This window comes from Leopardus geoffroyi, chromosome C3 (assembly GCF_018350155.1).
Source record: "Leopardus geoffroyi isolate Oge1 chromosome C3, O.geoffroyi_Oge1_pat1.0, whole genome shotgun sequence".
In the NCBI taxonomy this organism is placed as follows: Eukaryota; Metazoa; Chordata; class Mammalia; order Carnivora; family Felidae; genus Leopardus; species Leopardus geoffroyi.
The window spans coordinates 63,041,941-63,063,964 of record NC_059338.1 but is presented as its reverse complement, the minus strand read 5'-3'; the positions used below and the strand labels follow the sequence as shown (position 1 = coordinate 63,063,964).

Below are 22,024 nucleotides of genomic sequence, written 5' to 3'. Positions count from 1 at the left end.
GAGATGCAGACAATTCACTCTGAATTACAATTCATATAGGACTTGAAACACAGTTATGGAGAAGACAATACGCTGCTGGAGCAAGTAAGCAATATGGAACCCTGGGAGGTTAACAAAACAACTCAGGACAAATGAAATTAATTACCATGAAGCTAAATGAAGAGCATTTTACAAGTGAAAGCAAGAACAGCAGCATTAAAAACCCAGATGACCTCAGGGCAACACTAATGAGACATCAGTAACTGCATGCCCTGCGCCCCCCAGATCATCGGAAGTCAAACTACCTGAGTTTGTGTGGGGTCCTGGGAGATTGGCAAGGCGCGGAAGCCAGTGGAATATTGCGTTAGCATTCTCAATAAATTGTTTTGATTATAAGAACTAAATCTTGGTACTTTTAAAACTTCCACGTAATCGATTTTAAACTGCCCCTGAGAACTGCAGAATGGTCCTATGATGTTGGGTCAATCTTCTGCCATCATGACCCAGGGCACTTTGGTTTGTAAGTTGATTAGTCTTCTAAATGAGGGAAGATCAACTCAAAACATTTCCTCAGGGACAGGAAAAGCTGTATGACTATAGACCCAAAGCCAACATCAATGGACTTCTGATTTACACAAGTCAGAACAAGAGATCAAACAAACACTCCAGGACAACCGACTCTTGCCCAGGCTGCCAATGGAGGTGAGTCCCCCGAGATACCCCTTCTTCTGGCCTGTGGAGCTCCTGGAGACATGAGAACAGCAGGAGGGACCTCCCAGGAGATGGTCTGTGATGTCACTCTGGAGCTCCCTGACCCCCATCAGCCCAAACAGAGGGAGCCTGCAACCAGGGGAGAGAGGCAGAGGGAGTAGACCCTTTTCACCTCTGTACCCCCTAGCCTCGAGTGGTGACTGGGACTAAGTAGATGCCCGATAAACAGAGAATAAGCCAATTCTGGCCTCAGCTCACTTTACCAGGACCCTATCTGGGAAGCCACATTCATAAGCTCATATCCTTCTCTGAGCCACCTCTGCGCAATGCAAGAGGTGACCCACTCCTGGTCCAGGATTAATCCTGGCTCGAGCTTGGTGTCCTGGAAATCTCCAAATTCATCTGATTCTCAAACCCCTTCCAGAAATACATACTTTTGTGAACCCCCTTAGGAATCAGTGAAATGATTTCATAGTTTTTATATGGTATGATTAAGAGGGATTTTTAAAGTAATAAATTGTATTTGGAATAGGTATACATTAAAACTTTTTAATATAAGGCTTATTTTTAAAGTAATTTTCCTGAACCTGAAAATGTCCTAAGAAACATCACCTATTAAAAAATATGATGAGAAATGGATTTGCATGGTCTCTACCTATCTCCCCACAAGATGCTTAATAATTTCTCTTGAGCGGAGAGATCTGGCAGACACTATCTCGACCAAGTGATCAAAGTCCACACCACCAGTGGCAGGACATGGTGACGGCTCGTTCTCCTCAACATGATGTACTGAGGACACAACCCTGTGGGATTCATGCCAAAAATGCCCGACCTCAGCCTAATGATGAGGAAAATTCAGACAAACCCACACTGACAGCCACTCCACAGACGGGGCAGTTCTCATCCAAAGTGAGGCACTGTCACAGATCAGGTTTCTCCACACGAGAGAAATTATTAAGTGTCCAAAGACTACTAAAGAGGGGCACCTGGGCGGCTCAGTCAGTTAAGCATCTGACTTCGGCTCAAGTCATGACCTTGCGGTTCGTGGGTTCGAGCCCCGCTTCAGGCTCTGTGCTGACAGCTGGAGCCTGGAGCCTGCTTCAGATTCTGTGTCTCCCTCTCTCTCTGCCCCTCTCCTGCTTGTGCTCTCTGTCTCTCAAAAATAAATGACTGTTAAAAAAATTTTTTAAAATAATTTTCCTATGTAACAAATAATACCAGCTATTTCATTTACATAAATTAAATTCTTAATGAATTAATTATATAAGCAAAAAGGCACAATTGGCCAGTAACATAATACGTTTTAGGAACAAAGTGTTCTCTAAAATGTAGATTTTAAATTAAATAGATGTATAAGAATCAAAAACCTACAAAAATAGCAACATGATATTTTTGAGGATTCTTGTTTTTTTAATGTAAAATTCAACTGTTACTCTTATTGCTTCATTTGTCTATTGTCTTTTTTTTTTTTTTTTTGAGAGTAATTTAAGACTCACAGCAAAACTGAGGGGAAGGCACAGAAACTTTTCATATACCCTCCCGTCCCCACACATGTGTAGACCACCAGCCACTATCAGCATCCCCAGAGAGCAGCACATTTGTTACAACTGATGAATGGACATTGACACATCACAATCACCCCAAGTCCATGGTTTACATTAGGTTCATTCTTGGTGTTCTTCATTTTATGGGTTGAGACAAATGTAGAATGACATGTAGACATGCAGACACTATTAGGGTATCATCCAGAGTATTTTCACCGCCCTAGAGATCCTATGTTCTCCTCCCCACTGGTACCCATGGCAACCACTGATCTTTTTACTGCCTCTGTCATTTTGTCTTTTCCAAAATGTTATACAGTTGGAATCATGCAACACGTAGCCTTTTCAGACTGGCTTCTTTCACTTAGCAATAAACATTTAAGGTTCCTCCATGTATTTTCAAGGCCTGATAGCTCATTTCTTTATAACGCTGTGTAACATTCCACTGTCTGCTCGTTCCACACTTTATCCATGCACCTACTGAAGGATATCCTACTTGTTTCCCAGTTTTGACAATTATGAGTAAAGCCTCTTATAGACATCTCTGTATAGGTTCTTGAGTAGATACAAGTTTTCAACTTCTTTGGGCAAATACCAAAAAGCATGACTGCTGCACCATACATTCAGTTTGGTAATAATTTGCTGAACTGTCTTCCATTTTGCATTCCCACCAGCAGTGAATGAGAGTTCCTACTGCTCCACATCCTTGCTAGCATTTGATGGTGTCGGTGTTCTGGATTTTGACCATTCTAACAGGTATGTAGTGGTACCTCACTGTAGTTTTAATTTGCGCTTCCCTGAGGACATATGATTTGGAGCATTTTTCATATTTGCCATCTGTATCTCTTCTCTAGTGGGGTGTCTGCTAAGGTCTTTGGCCCATTTTTTAATTGGGTTGTTTGTTTTCTTACTGTTGAGTTTTAAGAGTTCTTTGAGTATTTTGGACAATAATCCTTTATCAGATACGGGATATTTTCTTCCAGGCTGTGGCTTGTCTCTTCTCATTCTCTTGACATCATGTTTCTCAAAGCAGAAGTTTTACACTTAAATAAAGTCCATCTTACCAATTACTTCTTTCCTGGATCACGCCTTTGGTGCTGTGTCTAAAAACGTCATCACCATTCCCAAGGTCGTCTGGGTTATCTTCTAGGAGTTTCAAAGTTTTGAATTTAATATTTTGGTCTGTGATCCATTTTGAGTTAATTTTTGTGTAAGGCGTAAGATCTGTGACTCGATTTACTATTTTCTTTTTCTTTTTTTTTTTTTTTTGCACATGGATGTCCACCTATCCCAGCACCATTTGTTGAAAAAGCTATCTTCGCTCCGTCGTATTGTCTTTGCTCCTTCATCAAAGATCATTTGACTATATTAATTTGAGCCTAGTTCTCTCTGTCCTGTTCCATGGATCTACTTGTCCATTCTTTCTCAAAGACTACACTGTCTTGATTACTACAGTAAGTTGGATGTCAGATAGAGTCAGTCCTCGAACTTTGCTCCTCTCTTTCATTATATTGAAATTGTCTTGGCTATTCTGGATCTTTTGTCAGTCCATACAAACTTCAGAAGTAGTTTGCCACTACCCACATAATCACTGAAATTTTAATTGGGATTACATTAAATCTATAGGCCAGGTTGGGAAAAACTGACATCTTGACAATATTGACTTTTCTTATCTATGAACATGGAATATCTCTCCCTTTATTAATTCTTTGATTTCATTCATCAGAGCTTTGTAGTTTTCCTCATATAAATCTCGTACATATTTTGTTAGAGTTATACCTAAGTACTTAATTTCTAATTGTTAATATAAATGGTGTTGAATTTTTAACTTCAAATTCCAGTTGTTCATTGCTGGTATTTAGAAAAGTGATTAATTTTCATATATTAACCTCGTATCCCGCAACCTTGTTATAACTGCTTATTAGTTCCAGTAATTTTTTTGTTGATTCATTCATATTTTCTACATAGATGTCACGTCATCTACAAAGACAGTTTTCTGTCATCCTTCCCAGTTTTTATGCCTTTTATTTCCTTTTTTGTCTTACTGCATTAGCTAGAACTTCCAGTGTGATGCTGAAAAGGAGGGGTGAAAGGGAATATCCTTATCTTATATCTGATCTTTGTGGGAAAGTTTCAAATTTCTCACCATTAAGTATGATATTAGCACTAGGTTTTTTGTACATGTTCTGTACAAGCTGAGGAAGTCTCCCCTCTACTTCTAGTTTTCTGTGAGTTTTTATCATGAATGGGTGTTGGATTTTTTCAAATGCTTTTTTCTGCATCTATTAATATGATCATGTGCCCATTTGTGTGATGGGTTACGTTAACTGATTTTTGAATGTTAAACCAGTCTTACACACTTCAATGATAAATCGTACTTCAATGTAGTGTATAACTCTTTTAAAATATTGTTGGGGGTGCCAGGGTGGCTCAGTCAGTTAAGCATCTGACTTTGGCTCAGGTAATGATTTTATAGTCCATGAGTTTGAGCACTGCATAGGGCTCTCTGCTGTAAACATGGACCCCACTTTGGGTCCTCTGTTCCCCTCTTTCCTTGCCTCTCCCCTTCTCTCTCTCTCTCTCTCAAAAATAAAATAAACTTTTCAAAAAGGCTTATAGAAGTCTGACAAAAGTTTAAAAAAATAAAATATTGTTGGATTCTATTTGCCAAATTTTGTCTTATTTTGCTTTTAAATGATAAATTAAGATTTCAGGCTTCTATTTTCAGGTACTTTGCTGAAAACAGTGAAGAGTCTTAATTACCCAAAATTGAAATGTCAGATTAGATAAAAATCAATACTTTTTTCTTTTTTTTTTTTTTTTAAGTAAGCTCTTGGCCCAACATGCGTCTTGAACTCACAAGTCCGAGATCAAGAGTCATATGCTCTACCGACTGAGCCAGCCAGGTGCACCTACCTATTTTTTTTTTAACGTTTTATTTATTTTTGAGACAGAGAGAGACAGAGCGTGAGTGGGGGTGGGGGGGGTAGGGTGGGGGGGTGGTCAGAGAGAGAGCAAGACACAGAATCTGAAGCAGACTCCAGGCTCCAAGCTGTCAGCACAGAACCCGACATGGGGCTCAAACTCACAAACCACAAGATCATGACCTGAGCCAAAGTCGGACGCTTAACCGACTGAGCCACTCAGGCGCCCCCATCCCCATTTCCTATTTTTAACACTGATTTTCAAGGAATAAAATTTCTATTAGGAAAATACAACATAATAGATTTGGTAAAGATCATTTGGAGGTAGTTTATAGAAGAATTACCAATTTAAGACTCATTATTAATTTGTTACATTTCAGGCCTTTGGTCAATGGCTCTTATGTATGTAATGTAAGCTACACGTTACCTTAAGAAAGAAAATAAAACTATGTAAACCTGTATAACTGACAAAGCCCCCAGGATTGCTAGCTATTGTTGGTAACACAACACTTGACCACAGGGCAGCACACGTGTGCACCTAGTGGGTCTCTACTGGCTGTCGGCTTATTCCCTCCGCAAACACTGTGGAGGTCTCCCGTGGTTCTATTTTCTGCAGTGAAATATGGAAACCCACACTTATTTTAAAACATAACCAGAAAAAAGTGCCATTGCTGTCTTTAACGTGAATTCCCTAGACTGCCTTTGTGGACGCCAGGGATTCCACATCACCACCTGGAAAATGTAACTTTCCTGACTCCACAACTTTAATGAACTTGACAATCAGAATTTAATACATTCACATCTATTCCAACCTAAAACCAAAAATTCTCTGTTTAAAATGTCCCTCCTCATCCATTTCCCTGTCCCCCGCTGTTTGGTCTGTCTCTCTTGCTTCCTCAATGCTTCCCACTCTCCTCTGCCGACAGACTTCGTGAGAAAGCAGCTCAAATTTGCTGTATCAGTTTTTCAGCTCACGCTAACTTTTCAGCCCAATATGGTTGCCATACACTGCTACCAACAATACTTATGTTCGTGTGACCAGTGCCGTGTCTACGTCACCAAGTCCACTGGATAGTTTGAGTCACTCAATCACTCAGCACATCTGGTCGAGCCCTCCTCTTTCCTGAGACACTTGCATCCCTCAGAACACATGACAGCATGCTCTTCCGGCTTTCCACTTATTTCCCAGGTTACTCGTCTTCAAGTCTTTTACCAACCTCTACCTTATCTTTGAAAATGCCCATGTTCTTTAGGGTCCAGCAAGCCCTTTTTCCTTCTTACTGTATTCTCCCTCCAGGCGATCCACTACATCATTTACTCCCAAGGTTTCAAATATCCTCGATGGGCCGATGGAGACTTCTATCGCCAGCCCAGACTTGTCTCCTAAGCTGAGTCTCTATGGCCACCTGTTTATCTGACCTTTCCATTTGGACGAGGCATCGGCATGCTGAGTTCCACAGAGTCAAACTTAACACTTGGTCTCTCCTCTCCCAAAACCGAGCCATCTCCGCCGCAAACCTGCTTCTTTTGTGCATGTCCTCTAAGTGGCACCACTATGTACCCATTGCTCAACTCAGAAATATGGGTATTATCCTTGATGTCCCCCATTACCACCCAACAGAGCCGACCAATTATTAAGTCCTGTTGATTTCACCTCCTACACGTTTCTCCAATCTCTTTACTTCTCTCCATCATTATTACCATCATATCAAGTCCAAGCCATTATCACTAACCTCTCCTGGAGCTCCCTAACTGGAGCTCATGTAAATACTGTGGCTCTGCTCTAACGTATGATCTACTCAGGACCTAGAAAGCTGATTTTTTAATGCTTATTTATTCTGGGGGCAGGGGAGGGACAGAGAGAGAGAGGGAGACAGAGGATCCGAAGCAGGCTCTGCACTGTCAGCACAGAGCCTGACGCGGGGCTAGAACTCACGACCTGTGAGATCTTGACCTGAGACGAAACCAAGAGTTGGACCCTTAACCGACTGAACCACCCAGGCGCCCCTGGAATGCTATTTTTTAAATGGAAATTTGATCACATCATTCTTTTAAAACCAACAACACTTTTAATTATTTCTGCTCTTTACTAAAAGGATAAAGCTAAAGGTTTGTAATAAAAACTTAACGGCCCTGCCATTAGGTCTGGCCCTCACCTGCCTCTCCAACGTCACCTGTGTTGTTCTTTCCCTTTGTTAAACACACACATTTCTTTCCTTCCTCAGGAGTCCTACCTCAGGATGTTCAATTTTACAGTTTTCTTTTCCCTCGAACAGAAGCTGGTAAACTTTTTTAGGAAAAGACCAGAGAGCAAATATTTTAGGCTTCTTGGGCCAGTAGGTCACAGTCTGACTCAAGCACTCAGCTCTTATAGCACAGTCTGACTCAGCACAGATAGCACGTGGATAAGCCACACACAATGGGCTGTGGGCTGGGGCACAGTTTGCCAACTCCTGTTCTAGAAAGCTAGACGCCCCTATCTCGACATTTACAGATTCATTTGAAGTACCATTTTCCTCACTGAAACTCTTCCTGATCAGGCTAAGCCCTCTTATTTGATGTGCTTTTACCTACCAAGTACATTTCTCTTTCGTAGAACTAATTGCTATCACGACTAATTAGATATTTGTGAAAGTCTTTTGTCTATATCCATCTTCCCTGTAAGTCTGTAAATTCCATGACACTGGGGACTATATTTACTTTACTGCTTTATTCCCAGCATGTGGTGGGGAACAGGACAGTCAGTAGCAATCAATAAATATTTGTTGAATGAATGAATGATTAATTTGCTATCTGACCTTTAGCTGGCAACTATTTCTTTTTGAGCCTTAGTTCTCCATCTGGAAATGGATGATAGTAACAGCTTAGAACAGATAGAAACAGGTTTGTTTCAAGGTGAGATAACATGGGTGAGTGCATTTTGTGAAATCTAATACAAATTTAGGGGAAAAAAAACAAGAAAGATGCCTTGATTGCCTAGTATGGGGTACACTGTAGCTCAAGGGGCAGGACAAATCCTCTGGCAGGATTTGCTGGCCCTCCAGCTAAGAAAGCTTTTGCTCTCTTAAGAGGCTGGAAAAAACCAAAACAGAGGGGTGCCGGAGTGGCTCAGTTGGTTAAGAGTCTGACTTTGGTTCAGGTCATGATCTTGCAGTTCCTGAGTTTGAGCCCCGTGTTGGGCTCTGTGCTGACAGCTCAGAGCCTGGAGCCTGGTTCAGATTCCGTGTCTCCCTCTCTATCTGCCCCTCCTCTGCTCACACTCCGTGTCTGTTTCTCAAAAATGAATAAACGTTAAAAAAATTTATTTTTTAAAAAAACAAAAACAGAAATGAAACAAAGAACTGTGTGACAGAAAGCACGTGTGGCCCACAAAACCTAAAATATTTTAGTCTGGCCTAGAACGGTGTCTGAGATTAAGTAACTATTTTAATCAGTAAATAAATGAACAATTAATGTTTTCCAAAAACACTCATATTTTAATATTTTGGTGACTAAAAGGCGGTGCCATTTTCTGACTCCCTTTCTTTTCTTCAATGGAGCAAGTGATCAAAATTGTAAACTACCCCCTCCCCAAAGGCTCTATGTTGACTTTAAATTTAACAGACAAAATAAAAAGAGTCTACAAGCATTTGCATTTTCCTCTCAATTATATCAACAGTTGCTTTTGAAGCAGAGAAGGTGTGGGGTGTCAGGGAGGTGGGATAGGAATGGGGACCTGGGGGCCCAGAAAACCACTGGAAAAGCTGGCTGTCGTGTTACACATGGGATTGCCATGTGGAGTCTAAATCGGCAGCAACCAATTCATCGTGTGGTGGACATTATTGAGTTTTTTTTCCCATGGGGAATCCATCATTATATAGAAATTATAAACCAAACATTTACAGGAAATGATAAGGAGCTGGGCTTATTACAAAATAATAGTGCACAAATGGAAAGGAATTTGGACTCAAAAGATCAGGCTGCAAGTCTGAACTCTACCACTTACTCAACCTACCACTGGGAGCAAATCCATTAGTCTCTCTCTGAGCTTGTGTTTCTTCATCTAGAAAAAGGGAGTCAATATCATTGGTGCCATTCAGTGGGTGGCCATTGGGAGCTTTACATACATTTGATCTTTATATCAAGCTGCAAACTGGCCATTACTAGCCCCAAAATACAGATGAAGAAACCGATGCTCAGAGAGGTCAAGTAGCTTGCTCAAAGTGATACCACCAGGAAGAACCAAGAGGTGTGGAGTCAAATCCTGACTCGAGCAACACTACCAGTGAAACCTCTGATTAAGATATTTAACCTTCTTAGGCCTTGTACATGTCTTATCTCACAAAACACACGTGAAGCCTAATTTCTATGAAATTCCTCTATATTAAGTTACCGACTTAGACCTTAAAGGTAGATGTTTTCCTACAAAGTTCTCTCTTAAACCTAACTCTATGTCTCTAGAACAGTAAAAAGGGGATATGCTCTCCCTTCTGTGTATCATAAGAACAACTTAAGTTGAGAAAGCATTAATGCTTAAGAGTATTGGATTTCAAGCATGTCTTTTGAGTACCACAGTGACCATGAATTCTATTTATTCCACATCGATTCCCATCCTGCTTTTGAACCAACCCCCCTTTATTTTTTTTTTTTTATTTTTTTTTTTTTCAACGTTTATTTATTTTTGGGACAGAGAGAGACAGAGCATGAACGGGGGAGGGGCAGAGAGAGAGGGAGACACAGAATCGGAAACAGGCTCCAGGCTCTGAGCCATCAGCCCAGAGCCCGACGCGGGGCTCGAACTCACGGACCGCGAGATCGTGACCTGGCTGAAGTCGGACGCTTAACCGACTGCGCCACCCAGGCGCCCCGAACCAACCCCCTTTTAATATACGGCATGTCAGTTGATTATTAAATCTTTATTACCTTTGCTTCATTATCTCATGTAGTCTCCCATGTTGGACACACTGTTTCTCCAATTCATCATTTCTTCTCTGTAACTTTTCCAGTTTGTCATACGTATACCTTTTCTCTTGACTGAGCTGAGCTATTTCAGATCTAGAGAGGTGAACACACAGAAATGACAAGGTGTTAAAGGTTCTTACCACCAGAGCATGTTTTTACTGTATAACCTTAGCATCACCTTCAACTCCATACTTAAACATAACAGTGTGAAGACAAGTTATTTTATATAAAACAGAATATCTCAGAAATTGCAAACTGTCTAGTGGAGACATACAATGCATTCAGGGACTCAAGTGGTGGGTAGAGAAAGGAATAAAAACTTGCTCCAAAAGACATGGCGTCTTCAAGGAGCGACACAAGAGTGATCATGACTCGTATTCATACCCAATATTTATCAAGTGCCTATCACAGGCCAGCTACCATGCTGTTAAAGGAGCAACCCCAGATCCCATCTCTATGACGGGGAGTTGTTTCTTTTAATTAACATAGCTAATGCAATGGCACATGATTTAAGTCCTATAGTTCCAAAAGGCATAATAATGAAAAATGGCACTCCTCTATCCCCGACCCCATCTCCAGCTTCTCAGTGTAACTACTAGTATTTCAGTGTGTGGTTAAATCAAGATCTCTATTTACATTCTGTGGCTACCTGAATATTGGTCATTGCTGGCTAAGTAGTTTATTATGTCAGTGGGCTTTAGGGTAGGGTGACAGAACGTGAAGCCATCTTATCCAGTGGGAGATTTTTAATATCAGTGTCTATAATTCTTTCCTCTGTGGCCATTCGGCTTCTCAACAGAAGAATCCTCCTGTTCCCTGGTTATTGTGTATAACACTAACCAGTAGTGTTCTAGGGGCTAGTTGGAAATAGAGAGGTAGGGATCTCGCCTTTCAGAATGCAGACTTTCTATTAATTTCTCTCATCTCCCCTTCAGTGCCCCTCTTTTAACCAGAGCCTGCTGGTTTAAGCTTTTCAGAGAGGAAGGCCCTAATTTCCTGGGTGGAGAAGGACAGTCACTGGCTGCATGGGGTGGGGGTGGAACTGTCAATTTTGCTTTCAGTCCTAAGTTCCACTTCTGCCTTCCAAGTTTTTCTGGAATCCTGAGAGCAGATCAGCTTGCTTCACAAAGAAGTGCCCCTCTGGAGACACTGAAGCCTCACCTTCCTCCACTTTGCTACAACAGGTACCATTTCCCTGTCTTCTTTCTGTCTTCACATATTTCATTTTTGGGATCACAGATATGTACTCTGGTGATGATTAATGTCCCTCAGGAAATATGCTTGCTGCCTCTTCTGTATCGTGGAGGATTAGCTCAAGTCTCAAAATCTGAAGATCAGAAAGATATCTCTCTGAGAAAAACTGTATCCCTGTCCTTGATTTAGACAAACCTTGCTCCTGTGGTCACCACCTCCTCATGTTCCACTGCCCCACAGACTGGAACTGAAAGTTTAAAATTCTTGCAATTAAAATACGAGCAGTTAACGACTGGTATGCTTCCTGAAGTTCAAGTAAGACACTTGATGCAGATCTACGTCCCTCCAAAGAAAGGATTCCTCCTCCATTAGGTGAGAGAGTCTTTTCTTCCCGGTCAAGAGAAGAGGTGGGTTTGCTCCGCATCATTGGAAGGACCAAGCGGTGTCACTGTACCAAGCAATTTGTCACTCTGTGTTCACCTCATTCCCCATTTTGTTTTCATCTTGATTCAAGCATCACCTCAAAGGAAGCTCGCCCTGATTAATACTTTGCAGTTCTCAATGTGTCAGCACATTTTTTGAAACTACCTCTGGCTTTTACTCATACATTAGCTTATCATTTATTCCTCTGAATTGTGCCCTACACCTCATCTTTCTTACTAGATTATACATGAGGGCCGGGATTATCTCATTTTCGAGCTTAGATCAAGTACTCGATCTACATTTGCTTCTTCTAATAAGAATTCACCTATATTTGAAATAGTCTAAATCAGTCAATAATGGTTTAGGTTTCTCCTTTCAAAATCACATACAATATATGAGAATGTAATGCAGTTATAAGAAATTGTTAGTGTTCTTGCAAGATAGTGTCTCCTATCACAACAAGGGCTATGCGCTGAAATTAATCCCCAAAAGACAAAAAATATCCTTAAACCTGATTAGGAAAACATGCAGAAGAATGTCTGTTCTCAGGTACTTCCCCAGAAAAAAGTCCCTTTTTAAAAGAATAATCATAAAGGAAACATAGACTTTACATTATAAAAATATAAAACCTTTACGCACAAAAAATCATAATGTTCATAGTAGCATCCTTTCTAGCAGCAGTCTTGCTCTGCAACCCAGTATCTGCAAACTTAACCCAGAAATATGTCAACAGAAGACTGGTTACATTACTTATGCAAAGGAATATCAAGAGGCTATTCTGACAGTGTGGCTGTTAGTGTTATTCATTGACCTAAAAATATGATATACTGGTAAGAAAGGAAAATAAGTAAAAATCAGCATATAAAGTGATTCCATTTTATAATCAAAAATATTTTTTTCATTAAAAAATTTTTTAATGTTTTATTTTATATTTGAGAGAGTGAGCATGAGTGGTGGAGGGGCAGAGAGTGAGGGACACACAGAATCTGAAGCAGGCTCCAGGCTCTGAGCTGTCAGTACGGAGCCCGACGCGGGGCTTGAACTCACGAACCACGAGATCATGACTTGAGCTGAAGTCGGACACTCAACTGACTGAGCCACCCAGGATCCCCTAATCAAAAATATTTTGATGTGTATATCATATATTAGTATTGACTATCTCTAGGTGTCAGAATTAGGAATTTTTTAAAATTTATTTTCCTTTCCCGTATTTTTTGAATTTTTGCAATGGATACCTATTTAAGACAAAAAATAAAGTCATGTTAGCTGAACCTACTGTGGTAATCATTTCACAATACATGTAAATCAAAGCATCATGCTGTTCTTCTTAAACGTATACTGATGCACATCAAATATACCTCAATAAACCTGGAAAAAAAAATTTTGAAAGTCACTTTGATCTTGAAAAAATTTCATGAAAAACAAAAGGAACCGGGAACAAAATTTGCAAAATTAAAAAAAGAAATGGGAACACATAAAAAAACCTAATCTAAACGATTAGAGGCATCATTTAATAAAGTGCTGTCCTACTCTCCATCAAAATTCCAATTAAAAACAAATACAGAGAGGGCACCTAGGTGACTCAGTCGGTTAAGCGACCGACTTCGGCTCAGGTCATGATCTCATGGTTCGTGAGTTCGAGCCTAGCCTTGGGCTCTGTGCTGCAAGCTCGGAGCCTGGAGCCTGCTTCAGATTCTGTGTCTCCCCTCTCTCTCTGTCCCTCCTCTGCTCACATTCTGTCTGTCTGTCTCTCTCTCTCTGAAAAATAAATAAACATTAAAAAAAAAAAAAACAAATATGGAGAATATAAAACAAATGTTCACAGAGGATGAAACAGAAATGGCCAATAAACATTTATAAAATATACAATTTCCACTATTACTCAAAGAAACGCATAATAAAATCGGATTCTGGTTGAATCCGATTTATTGCACGCCGACTCTCCACCAGGTAGTGGAATCCATCCTTCATATTAATGATGGCAATTAATTCCTCAGGGCAAGTGTTTCTTTCCTTTTCTCTGTGAGGTAAATAGGAGGTTTAATGATTTGCCTGAGGTCACCGGAATGGTGATTAGCCCCGCCCAGATACAAACACTGGCCTATCCAGCTCTAAAGGGGGCTGTCTGGCCCACCATGCAATATTGCCTCTCACTTTTCCTTTCTTAAATCTCTCACTTTTTCTTGTCACATACTGAGATGGGTACATATATACTGAGAAGAATTTAGCGTAGTACTTGAGCAAAGTCGTACACATTAATAGCCTTCAAAGGCTTCCTGTGATTGAAACAGAAACAAAAAAAAGGTTTATTGTTTTTGGACGAATGATCCCCTTTTAGGGTATCTCAACTAAGGGGATCATCAAAAATTCAGAATTATGGACAAGATTATTATTATTCATTACAGTTAAAAACCAGAAACATCTTAAATGTCTAATGAATTATGCATACAAATGGCTCCATTACAATTGTTTCCAGAGTAGTGATGCAGACACGCATGTTCATTGGATAATATATGCAGTGTAACTCACTCACCAGGTAAACGTACATGTACAGACACATTTACATCCACATGCAAATTCACTGAAAGGAAGTATGCCACAGGTTAACAATAGTTAGCTGGATGGTGATGTCACAGGATATTTTTTTCTTTTTTTTTTTTTGAATTAAAAAAAATTAAAAAAAATTTTTTTAATGTTTTTTTATTTCTGAGAGAGAGAGAAACAGAGCATGAGTCGGGGAGGGGCAGGGAGCGAGGGAGACACAGAATCAGAAGCAGGCTCCAGCTGTCAGCACAGAGCCCGATGTGGGGCTCGAACTCATAAGCTGTGAGATTATGACTTGAGCCGAAGTCGGATGCTTAACTGACTGAGCCACCTTGTAGTTATAGCCAAATGCTCTATGAGGTTGTCTTACTTGACCACAAAAATATAAATGTTATTTTGTAAAAGTATATACTACTACCAGGTATTTTATTGCTAGAATATTTTTTTCTGCTCTACATATTTTTGTTTTTTTTTTTTTCCCCTTTGCTTAAAATGCTGATTTGACTTCCAAGTTCCAATGTTCGATAAAAACTTTGTAAGTGTACACAGACATCATGTCTTGTCTATCTGGGGCCCATGATACACTGAAAGAAATAGATTGCAAAGTTCAGAGAGTAAACTTCCGGCACAAGTTTCTGTGTTAGTCTGAGATTACATTTGTGGCACGGTTATCCAGTGTCATATAAAAGAACAGATGACTCTAATGCATTTTCATCGAAAATTTAGGTAATTTCTGGCTTCACAGAAGCATGAACTTTCCCCTGCATTTTTATACACCAGTTATATTGTGTAATTGCATTTGCATGAAGTATGATATTTTACTACTATAATTAGGATTACAGCAATAACTGTTTTTTAAGGGAAAACACGACCCCGTCATTTTTTATTCTTTTAGATTCTCACTCGGCTTTTGGTGACAATTAGCAGAGGTCAGTATCAGTCGTTCCTTGTAGAATATAATTTTTGTAGCATCCCAACCTAACATCATCCAAACATGCCGGGGAAAAAAAAATAGTTCAACCGGGTGTGTGTTCTTTACTTCAATTAAACTCACACAGTTGGATACCGACTGTTGCCAAAACAGTAATATAATTTATACATTATAGTCCACACAGTAAAACTACACTAAAAGTCATTTAACAATATTTACAACACCATAAAATACAGTGTTAAAATATATGAACTGCAATATGTACCAAAATTATAAAATTTGTTTCTCATCATCAGTGATTAAAACCAGGATCATTGCTCTAGCCTCAATACCCACAACCCTAGTGACAGATTAGAATTCAAATCTTAATGATCAATTTACAATTAACAAGATAGAAGTGAAACAAATTAAACCAACCATTATATATAACGAGACCCAATGGACTCCCATTGTTCCTCTTAATTACAAAACGCAAATCACAAATACACAATGGGCAGTGTTAGACATCAATCCACAAGCCTAGCAACCCAGAAAGTGACAATGACAGAAAAGAGAGGAGACGCAAAGCCGCATAGACCGGGGTTGTGTGCTCCCGAGCCCTTCTCTTCCACAAGCAAGTGCTGAGACCCTGCAACCCAGCACAGCCTTGATCTCCGCTCTGCAGCTGCCCGAGGCTCACCCCTCCCAGTGCCCAACCTTTCTCAGCTCTTTCGCAGGCCACGGTCAGAGCACAGCAAACCACACCACAAACATCTCACTGCTGATTCATCCAAGCGCCTGCGGAGAGGGAACGCTTCCCTCACTTGGATAAAGAGAAATCACAGTTGCACCAAGGATATTTAAATATCTCCACTTACCAACCTCAAAAACAAACCCTATCCCTGTAATAAGCTCTCGGGGTCCCGGGGAAGAGAGACGGAAGGGTAGCTAAAGTTTATGAGAGCGTCAACTAAAATCAGCCAGAATGTCTGCCCGGTGCCAATTAAGAGCAAAATGGAATTAATTCTCTCGTCTCGTGGTCAAAAAACAAGCTATGTAAAAGGCACAGGATCGGCAGTTCATTTTTAGTTTTAAAATGGGACGTGCCATTCACAAACCCTGGAGTTCCAGACACCATCCAGGCAGCATGGCACGCGCCGTGCAGAAAGTACCCTGCTAACGGCTGTGGAGGGCTTCCAGAGAACGGGAGCGATAGGACTTAAGTTACTTGGGGAGAAAACACATACATCAGACACACACGGAGAAACCGTTTCAAAACACTTGCCCAGAGCAGCCCAGCACGGGACTGGGGTAAGGAGTTAGAGACCACGGAATGGTGAGCCCAGATTGTCAGCTTTCCTAGCGACTGCATGGGCTCCAGTCAAATGGCTGGATCTGTGAACTAAAAAATAAAGCTTATTATCAATGGTAAGAATCCATTTGGTTAGTATGGGATTATAAATAACATGGAACCCTTAGAGAAACGGCATGGGCAAGACGAGGGGAGCAACAAGGACTGTTTTAAATTGTTGACCGGCACAAAAGAAATACACCTACTTTTAAGAAAAATTGTACCATAGTACTCTGAGGAAAAGCTGGATCAAAATTACCACGTGATTTAATTATTTTGGAGACTGAGCTTCCACAACGATGACAATTTTAGAAAGCTCAGAAAATCCCAAGGTTTTCCTCACCTCAAAGCACAGGAAAAATTATTTATCCCAAAAGTTTAGTATCGGGTATACAGAGGCATGCTCCTGGAGGTCTCCCATAAGGCTTAGTAAGTTTATAATCTTTTTTAAAAAAAGAAACAATTTGAGCCCTTCAAGTTCTATAGGTGAATTCAAAGCAAAAGGTAATGTCGAAATCACATGTTACATTTTATATGAATTTTGAAAATGTCCTAGGCTTCATGGAGGGAGCCAGCAGGAAAAGAGACTCAGTCAGTGGAGAAGAAATTAAGAGTAAACAAACAAACAAACAAAAAAACCTTAAAATCACAGTTTAGCCTACTGACCACTTTCTTGTGAGATACACAAAATGAATACGTTGTAAACTTCGGGGGCTCCTAAAAGTCTTACCTATAATAAGCAACAGTTTTTTGAGTGCTTATGATTGCCAGGCCTTAGTTTTGGGTCCACTTGTAAAGTTACAGTAGACGCCTATTCTAATTCTTCAGATTTACAAAACAAGGCGTCAGAGCAGGACTTGAAACACAACCAGATCCACATTTCCCTGATCCTCCTTTGCCTTTAAAAAGTATTTCCTTGTGGTATAGACTTTGTGTCTGTCAGAACGGCACTCAGACCCTCCCTGGAAAAGACAATAACGGCTACATCAAAGTCAGATCCAAATCACCCCTGTCAAGACCCTTCCAACAATGCCATCGGCTACAGTTATATTTCTACGTATCGAGCACGGTGCCAGGTGCTTTACATATGCATGGCTGTATATATGCGTTCCCGTGTATCTCTCTATATTTCTGATTCCCACAACAGTCCTGCAACATGATTTTAGAAATGTTTTTCAGATGGAGAAGCTGAGGTTTGCAGAGATTAGGCAATGTATCCAAGGTCATGAAGCCCAGGGGCAGAGTGAGACTCAAACCTAGCTCTTTCTGAATTCCAAAGTGCCTTTTGCTGCACACCGCCTGTCATCAACAAAGGAACAGGTTGGGACCAGAGTCAGATTAGGATATGGGGGGGGGGGGGGTGAAACCACACTTGTTTCATTCATTCAGTCAGTAAATATGTGTTGCGTGCCATCTGTGTGCCAGGCATAAAAGAACACACCCAACTGACAAAGTAGTGGTCAGGAACCGGAGGCACCCTAAGCAAGAGGAGGTGGAGAGGGGCTGGGGTTCACTTTCACTGGATCAGTACAGGGTGAATGAACAGATCTAGAGCAGGAAAAAGAGGACCCAGGGCACAGGGCGCAAGTTGACCCAGGGTCACGGGTTTACCCTCACATGACAAGCATGCCTACTTCTCCATGGGCATTTTTTTTTTTTAAGTTTTTATTTATTTTGAGAAATAGAAAGCATTATGTGCGTGAGCGAGGGAGGGGCAGAGAGAGAGAGGGGGAGAGAGAGAGGGAGAGAGAGGGAGAGAGAGAGGGAGGGGAAAGAGAGAATCCCAAGCAGGCCCTGCGCTGTCAGAGCAGAACCTGATGCAGAGCTCGAACTCACGAACCAACCCTGAGATCATGACCTGAGCTGAAGTCGGATGCTTAACTGACTGAGCCATCCAGGCGCCCTACTCCATGGGAATTTAAAGATTAAATTTTCTTTCCTAAACTTTCTTATCATAACTACTTTGGCCTGGATTTTCTTTGGTAGTAGATGTGAAATATTATACTTATCACAAGAAAGATCATTGGCTTCGGAACTAGAAATATCGAAGATAGAACTCGAGCTCTCCCACTTCTCAGCTATTTCAACACCCCGAGTATGGAGTCCCTCATCTGTAAAAGAAGGTAATAATTCCTGTTTGGGGGCGCCTGGGTGGCTCAGTCAGTTAAGCGTCCAACTTCAGCTCAGGTCACGATCTCACAGTTCGTGGGTTCGAGCCCCGCGTCGGGCTGTGTACTGACAGCTCGGAGCCTGGAGCCTGCTTCAGATTCTGTGTCTCCCTCCCTCTCTGCCCCTCCCCTGCTCATGCTCTGTCTCTCTCTGTCTAAAAAATAAATAAAAACATTAAAAAAAAAATTCCTGTCTCAAGTTGTAAGAATTAAGTAACATATACCAAGCATATAGCAACTCCTCCTTTTAATACACTGCAGTTTCCCCAATTATGTCTCCTTAGAGAGCAAGATAATTAATAATCACAAAGCAATATTAAGATAACATAATCTTTTAAGTCCAAGATCAATTTCTTAAATTATACGATCCAGTTTGTTGTTGTTCTGTTGTTTATTTCTTCTAACAAATTACATACTTTTGGGTTTATGTGAGGCAAATCACACATTTCTAGTTAGCAGTAAGTGCTGTTGATATATTATGAGAGTCTCTTCCATGACAAAATCATTTGGGTTCCCTTGTCAAATTTCCTGAAAATATCTGGCATTTTAGCATCCTGAGCTTTTTCCCTACCCAAACAAGATGTGTAATTAGTATTTGTTAAGAAGGTGCCCATGTCAGAGCACATTCTGGGTGCTTTATGGGAGCCTCTGTCTTTCTGAGAGCAGAAAGAACTGAGTTCATAACGTAAGCCTTCTGATTCCCTCAAAAGATTCAGGGATGGGGATTCCATCAGCTAAGCCACCTCATTGATGCAGGAACGCAAGATGGGGCTCAGGGTCATCAGATATGCTCTGATCCTCCTGGAAATTCTTTCTGAATGAGATACCAACGTCAGAAGTTTGTTTGCTGAGCACTACTGCTTGTTCTGTGTAGATCTAAGTGAGCTTCAGAAAAATACAGAAGAGATCTACAGGTTATTTTTCCATTTGGTTATATTTTAATGTGATATCTGATAGCTTGTTAGTTACATGAATGATGCCTTTCGTAGTTGAGTTCAAAGTGACTCTGTCCAACATCGTTCATTTACAAGAGGAAACAATAGTTCAAGCAAGTCGAATAAATTTGTCCGTGACTACACAGTTACTCTCAGAGCCAAGGTGAAAACTCAGGTTTTTTGTTGTTTTTTGTTTTTTTGACAATTTAGAGTCTAAAATAATTCATTCGCTAAAATAATCTGATTAGAAAATGTGCCAAAAATAATTAAGATCTCAATCAATGTATTTTATAAAAGAGCAGTGTACCAGGGCGGCTGGCTGGCTCAGTCAGTAGAGCACACGACTCTTAATCTCAGGGTGGTGAGTTTGAGCCTCATGTTGGGTGTGGAGCCTACTAAAAAAACAAATAAACAAAAACAGTGTACCTACAAAATGAATGATAGCTGTCCTAGTAAAACAATTTTAGGGGAAACAATAGGATGGCTTGGGTTTATGTATTTTGAAGTATCCCCTACTTTCACTGTTATATGTACACATCTCATCTATTATCATTTGACCTAAAGATAGCTTCTGTGTGTTCACGGAGAAAAGTGAGAATAGATTAAAACATGAACTGTATTAACATAAGACTTTCCAACTGTTTAACGTACCCACATCCTTTATTAGAATACCTGTCATCTTGACTGTTGTGTTCTGAAGTTTCATAGTTATCAATTTTGAACATTAAAAAAGTCAAATAATAGTACGTATACATAATCATGAAAACACACCAGGGTGTCTGGATGGACAATCAAGAAAGCGTTCATACAGAGAAAATATTTTCACAGTTAACATATCAACACATATCTAATTTTGACATTAGACTCTAAAATAGTGGAAATGCTGTTTTTTTTCTTAAGGAAACAAACGATAGTATTTACACAAACAGTGCTCTGAAAGTATTCTATCATATTACTTACCTGCTTTTTTGGGAGATTTGTTCCAGTTTCTTGGCTAACGCACAGCACTCTTCCTTTAACTTTGTCAAAAATGTATTCTGGGAGGTCAGCAGTGAATACTGTTCATTTTCTAGAAATAACAACAACCCCCCCCCCCCCAACATAAGATGTTTATGGTTGTGACAGCATGCTTCTGTATGTAGAGTGGTAAAGGTACTAAGACCACTACCCATTTCCTATAAGCCACTAGGTCAATTTCAATGTCCTAAGTCGAAGCACCAGTCACCTGGCAAGACACTAAATCTTGGGAGGCATTAATTTTTCTAATAATTACACACCAGAAACATTTTTTATCATACCAGCTTGGGGTAATGTTTTAATGTGCTGATAAACTGTCAGAAACCTCAAGATGCTTATATCTTTGTAATAGGCAAGATATTATATTTTTATTTTGACAATTTTACTATAAACAGAGTGTCAAAAATAATCATGACTAGATAATTCAAAAACAAAATAACTGAGGAACTCTCTTGTATACTGTAACTCCTGCTTTGAGTTTCACATTTGCTCATATATTTCCCTATCCCCACCCCTGGTATATAGTTCTTTCATTATGAAGGTGAAACACATAATTTCCTTAGAACTCAGCTTTCATTGTCAACAGCATGAGCTTCAAGGAAGATCTGGTCAAAGGAATTGAAGAGAGTGTGATATTTTCCTGCAAAATAAAAGGGAGTGCTCTTAAGGTGGTCTTAACAGTTAAATACTCTCACGTAGCGCTCAGAGATTCTGCCCAAGACCCCTCGATCGCCAGAATCCTGCAAGCAGGAAAGGCAAATGCTAATTTTTCCTGAAATTTCCTCCTTTTACTTTTAGTGGAAAAACATCTATTGAGTCTGGAAAGTGCTGGAGGGACTCATGTGAGTCGGTATGACATTTGCCTCTTTGTAAGCAAATCGATGATTTAGTGAATTTTACATGACCGATTTTCCACCTACAGGATAAGCAGTTAATTTTTTAGCATGTCACCGAATGCAGTGCAATGAAATCATGTGCGAATTATCTTTAAGTGTAAGCTTTGCTAAGTCCCTTTATTTCTTTTCAATGTTAACTATCGATTGGCAAAAAGCATGCATCATCCAGAGCAAAATAAATCAAGGCACTAAAAACCAGGCAACACTTTTCTGGAAGAGACGGGATCAATTAAACTTTTGTTTTTAATAGTACAATCAGCTTGGAGTATGTGGTGCGGAATTATAATGACTGCCACTGTCTTGTTTTGACTAACACTGTCTGTGAACACACAACTCCAAAGTGAAAGGAACCACATAATGCTCTGACTGAACACATCAAACTGCCTGCTTGGAAAGTGCATTTTACTTTCAAATGCAAGGTAAAGAGTTACTGGCCAACTCAGTCTGCAAAATCGCGCCAACGTGATGAAAGATGGCAATTTTTAGCCAA

At 40.2% G+C, this 22,024-nt stretch overlaps 1 protein-coding gene across 16 annotated transcripts in view; it reads right to left on the bottom strand.

Annotated features, from left to right (window-relative positions):
• Positions 1-22,024, bottom strand: part of SDCCAG8 (SHH signaling and ciliogenesis regulator SDCCAG8) — a 246,791-nt gene that overhangs the window by 66,782 nt on the left and 157,985 nt on the right. For 10 of the 16 annotated variants that reach the window (XR_006705982.1, XM_045453149.1, XM_045453153.1 and 7 more), the window contains 2 exons: positions 20,582-20,690; positions 10,058-10,189 (listed from right to left, as the gene is read on the bottom strand). Coding sequence is in view for 14 of the 16 variants with exons in the window: in XM_045453149.1 (XP_045309105.1) it covers positions 10,058-10,189; positions 20,582-20,690 (241 nt within the window). In the remaining 2 variants the exon portion in view is untranslated. Of the gene's footprint in view, positions 1-10,057; positions 10,190-13,660; positions 13,734-17,248; positions 17,481-20,581; positions 20,691-20,717; positions 21,279-22,024 lie in introns of those variants that run through there. The other 6 variants (XM_045453160.1, XR_006705983.1, XM_045453152.1 and 3 more) reach the window with 6 other exon arrangements.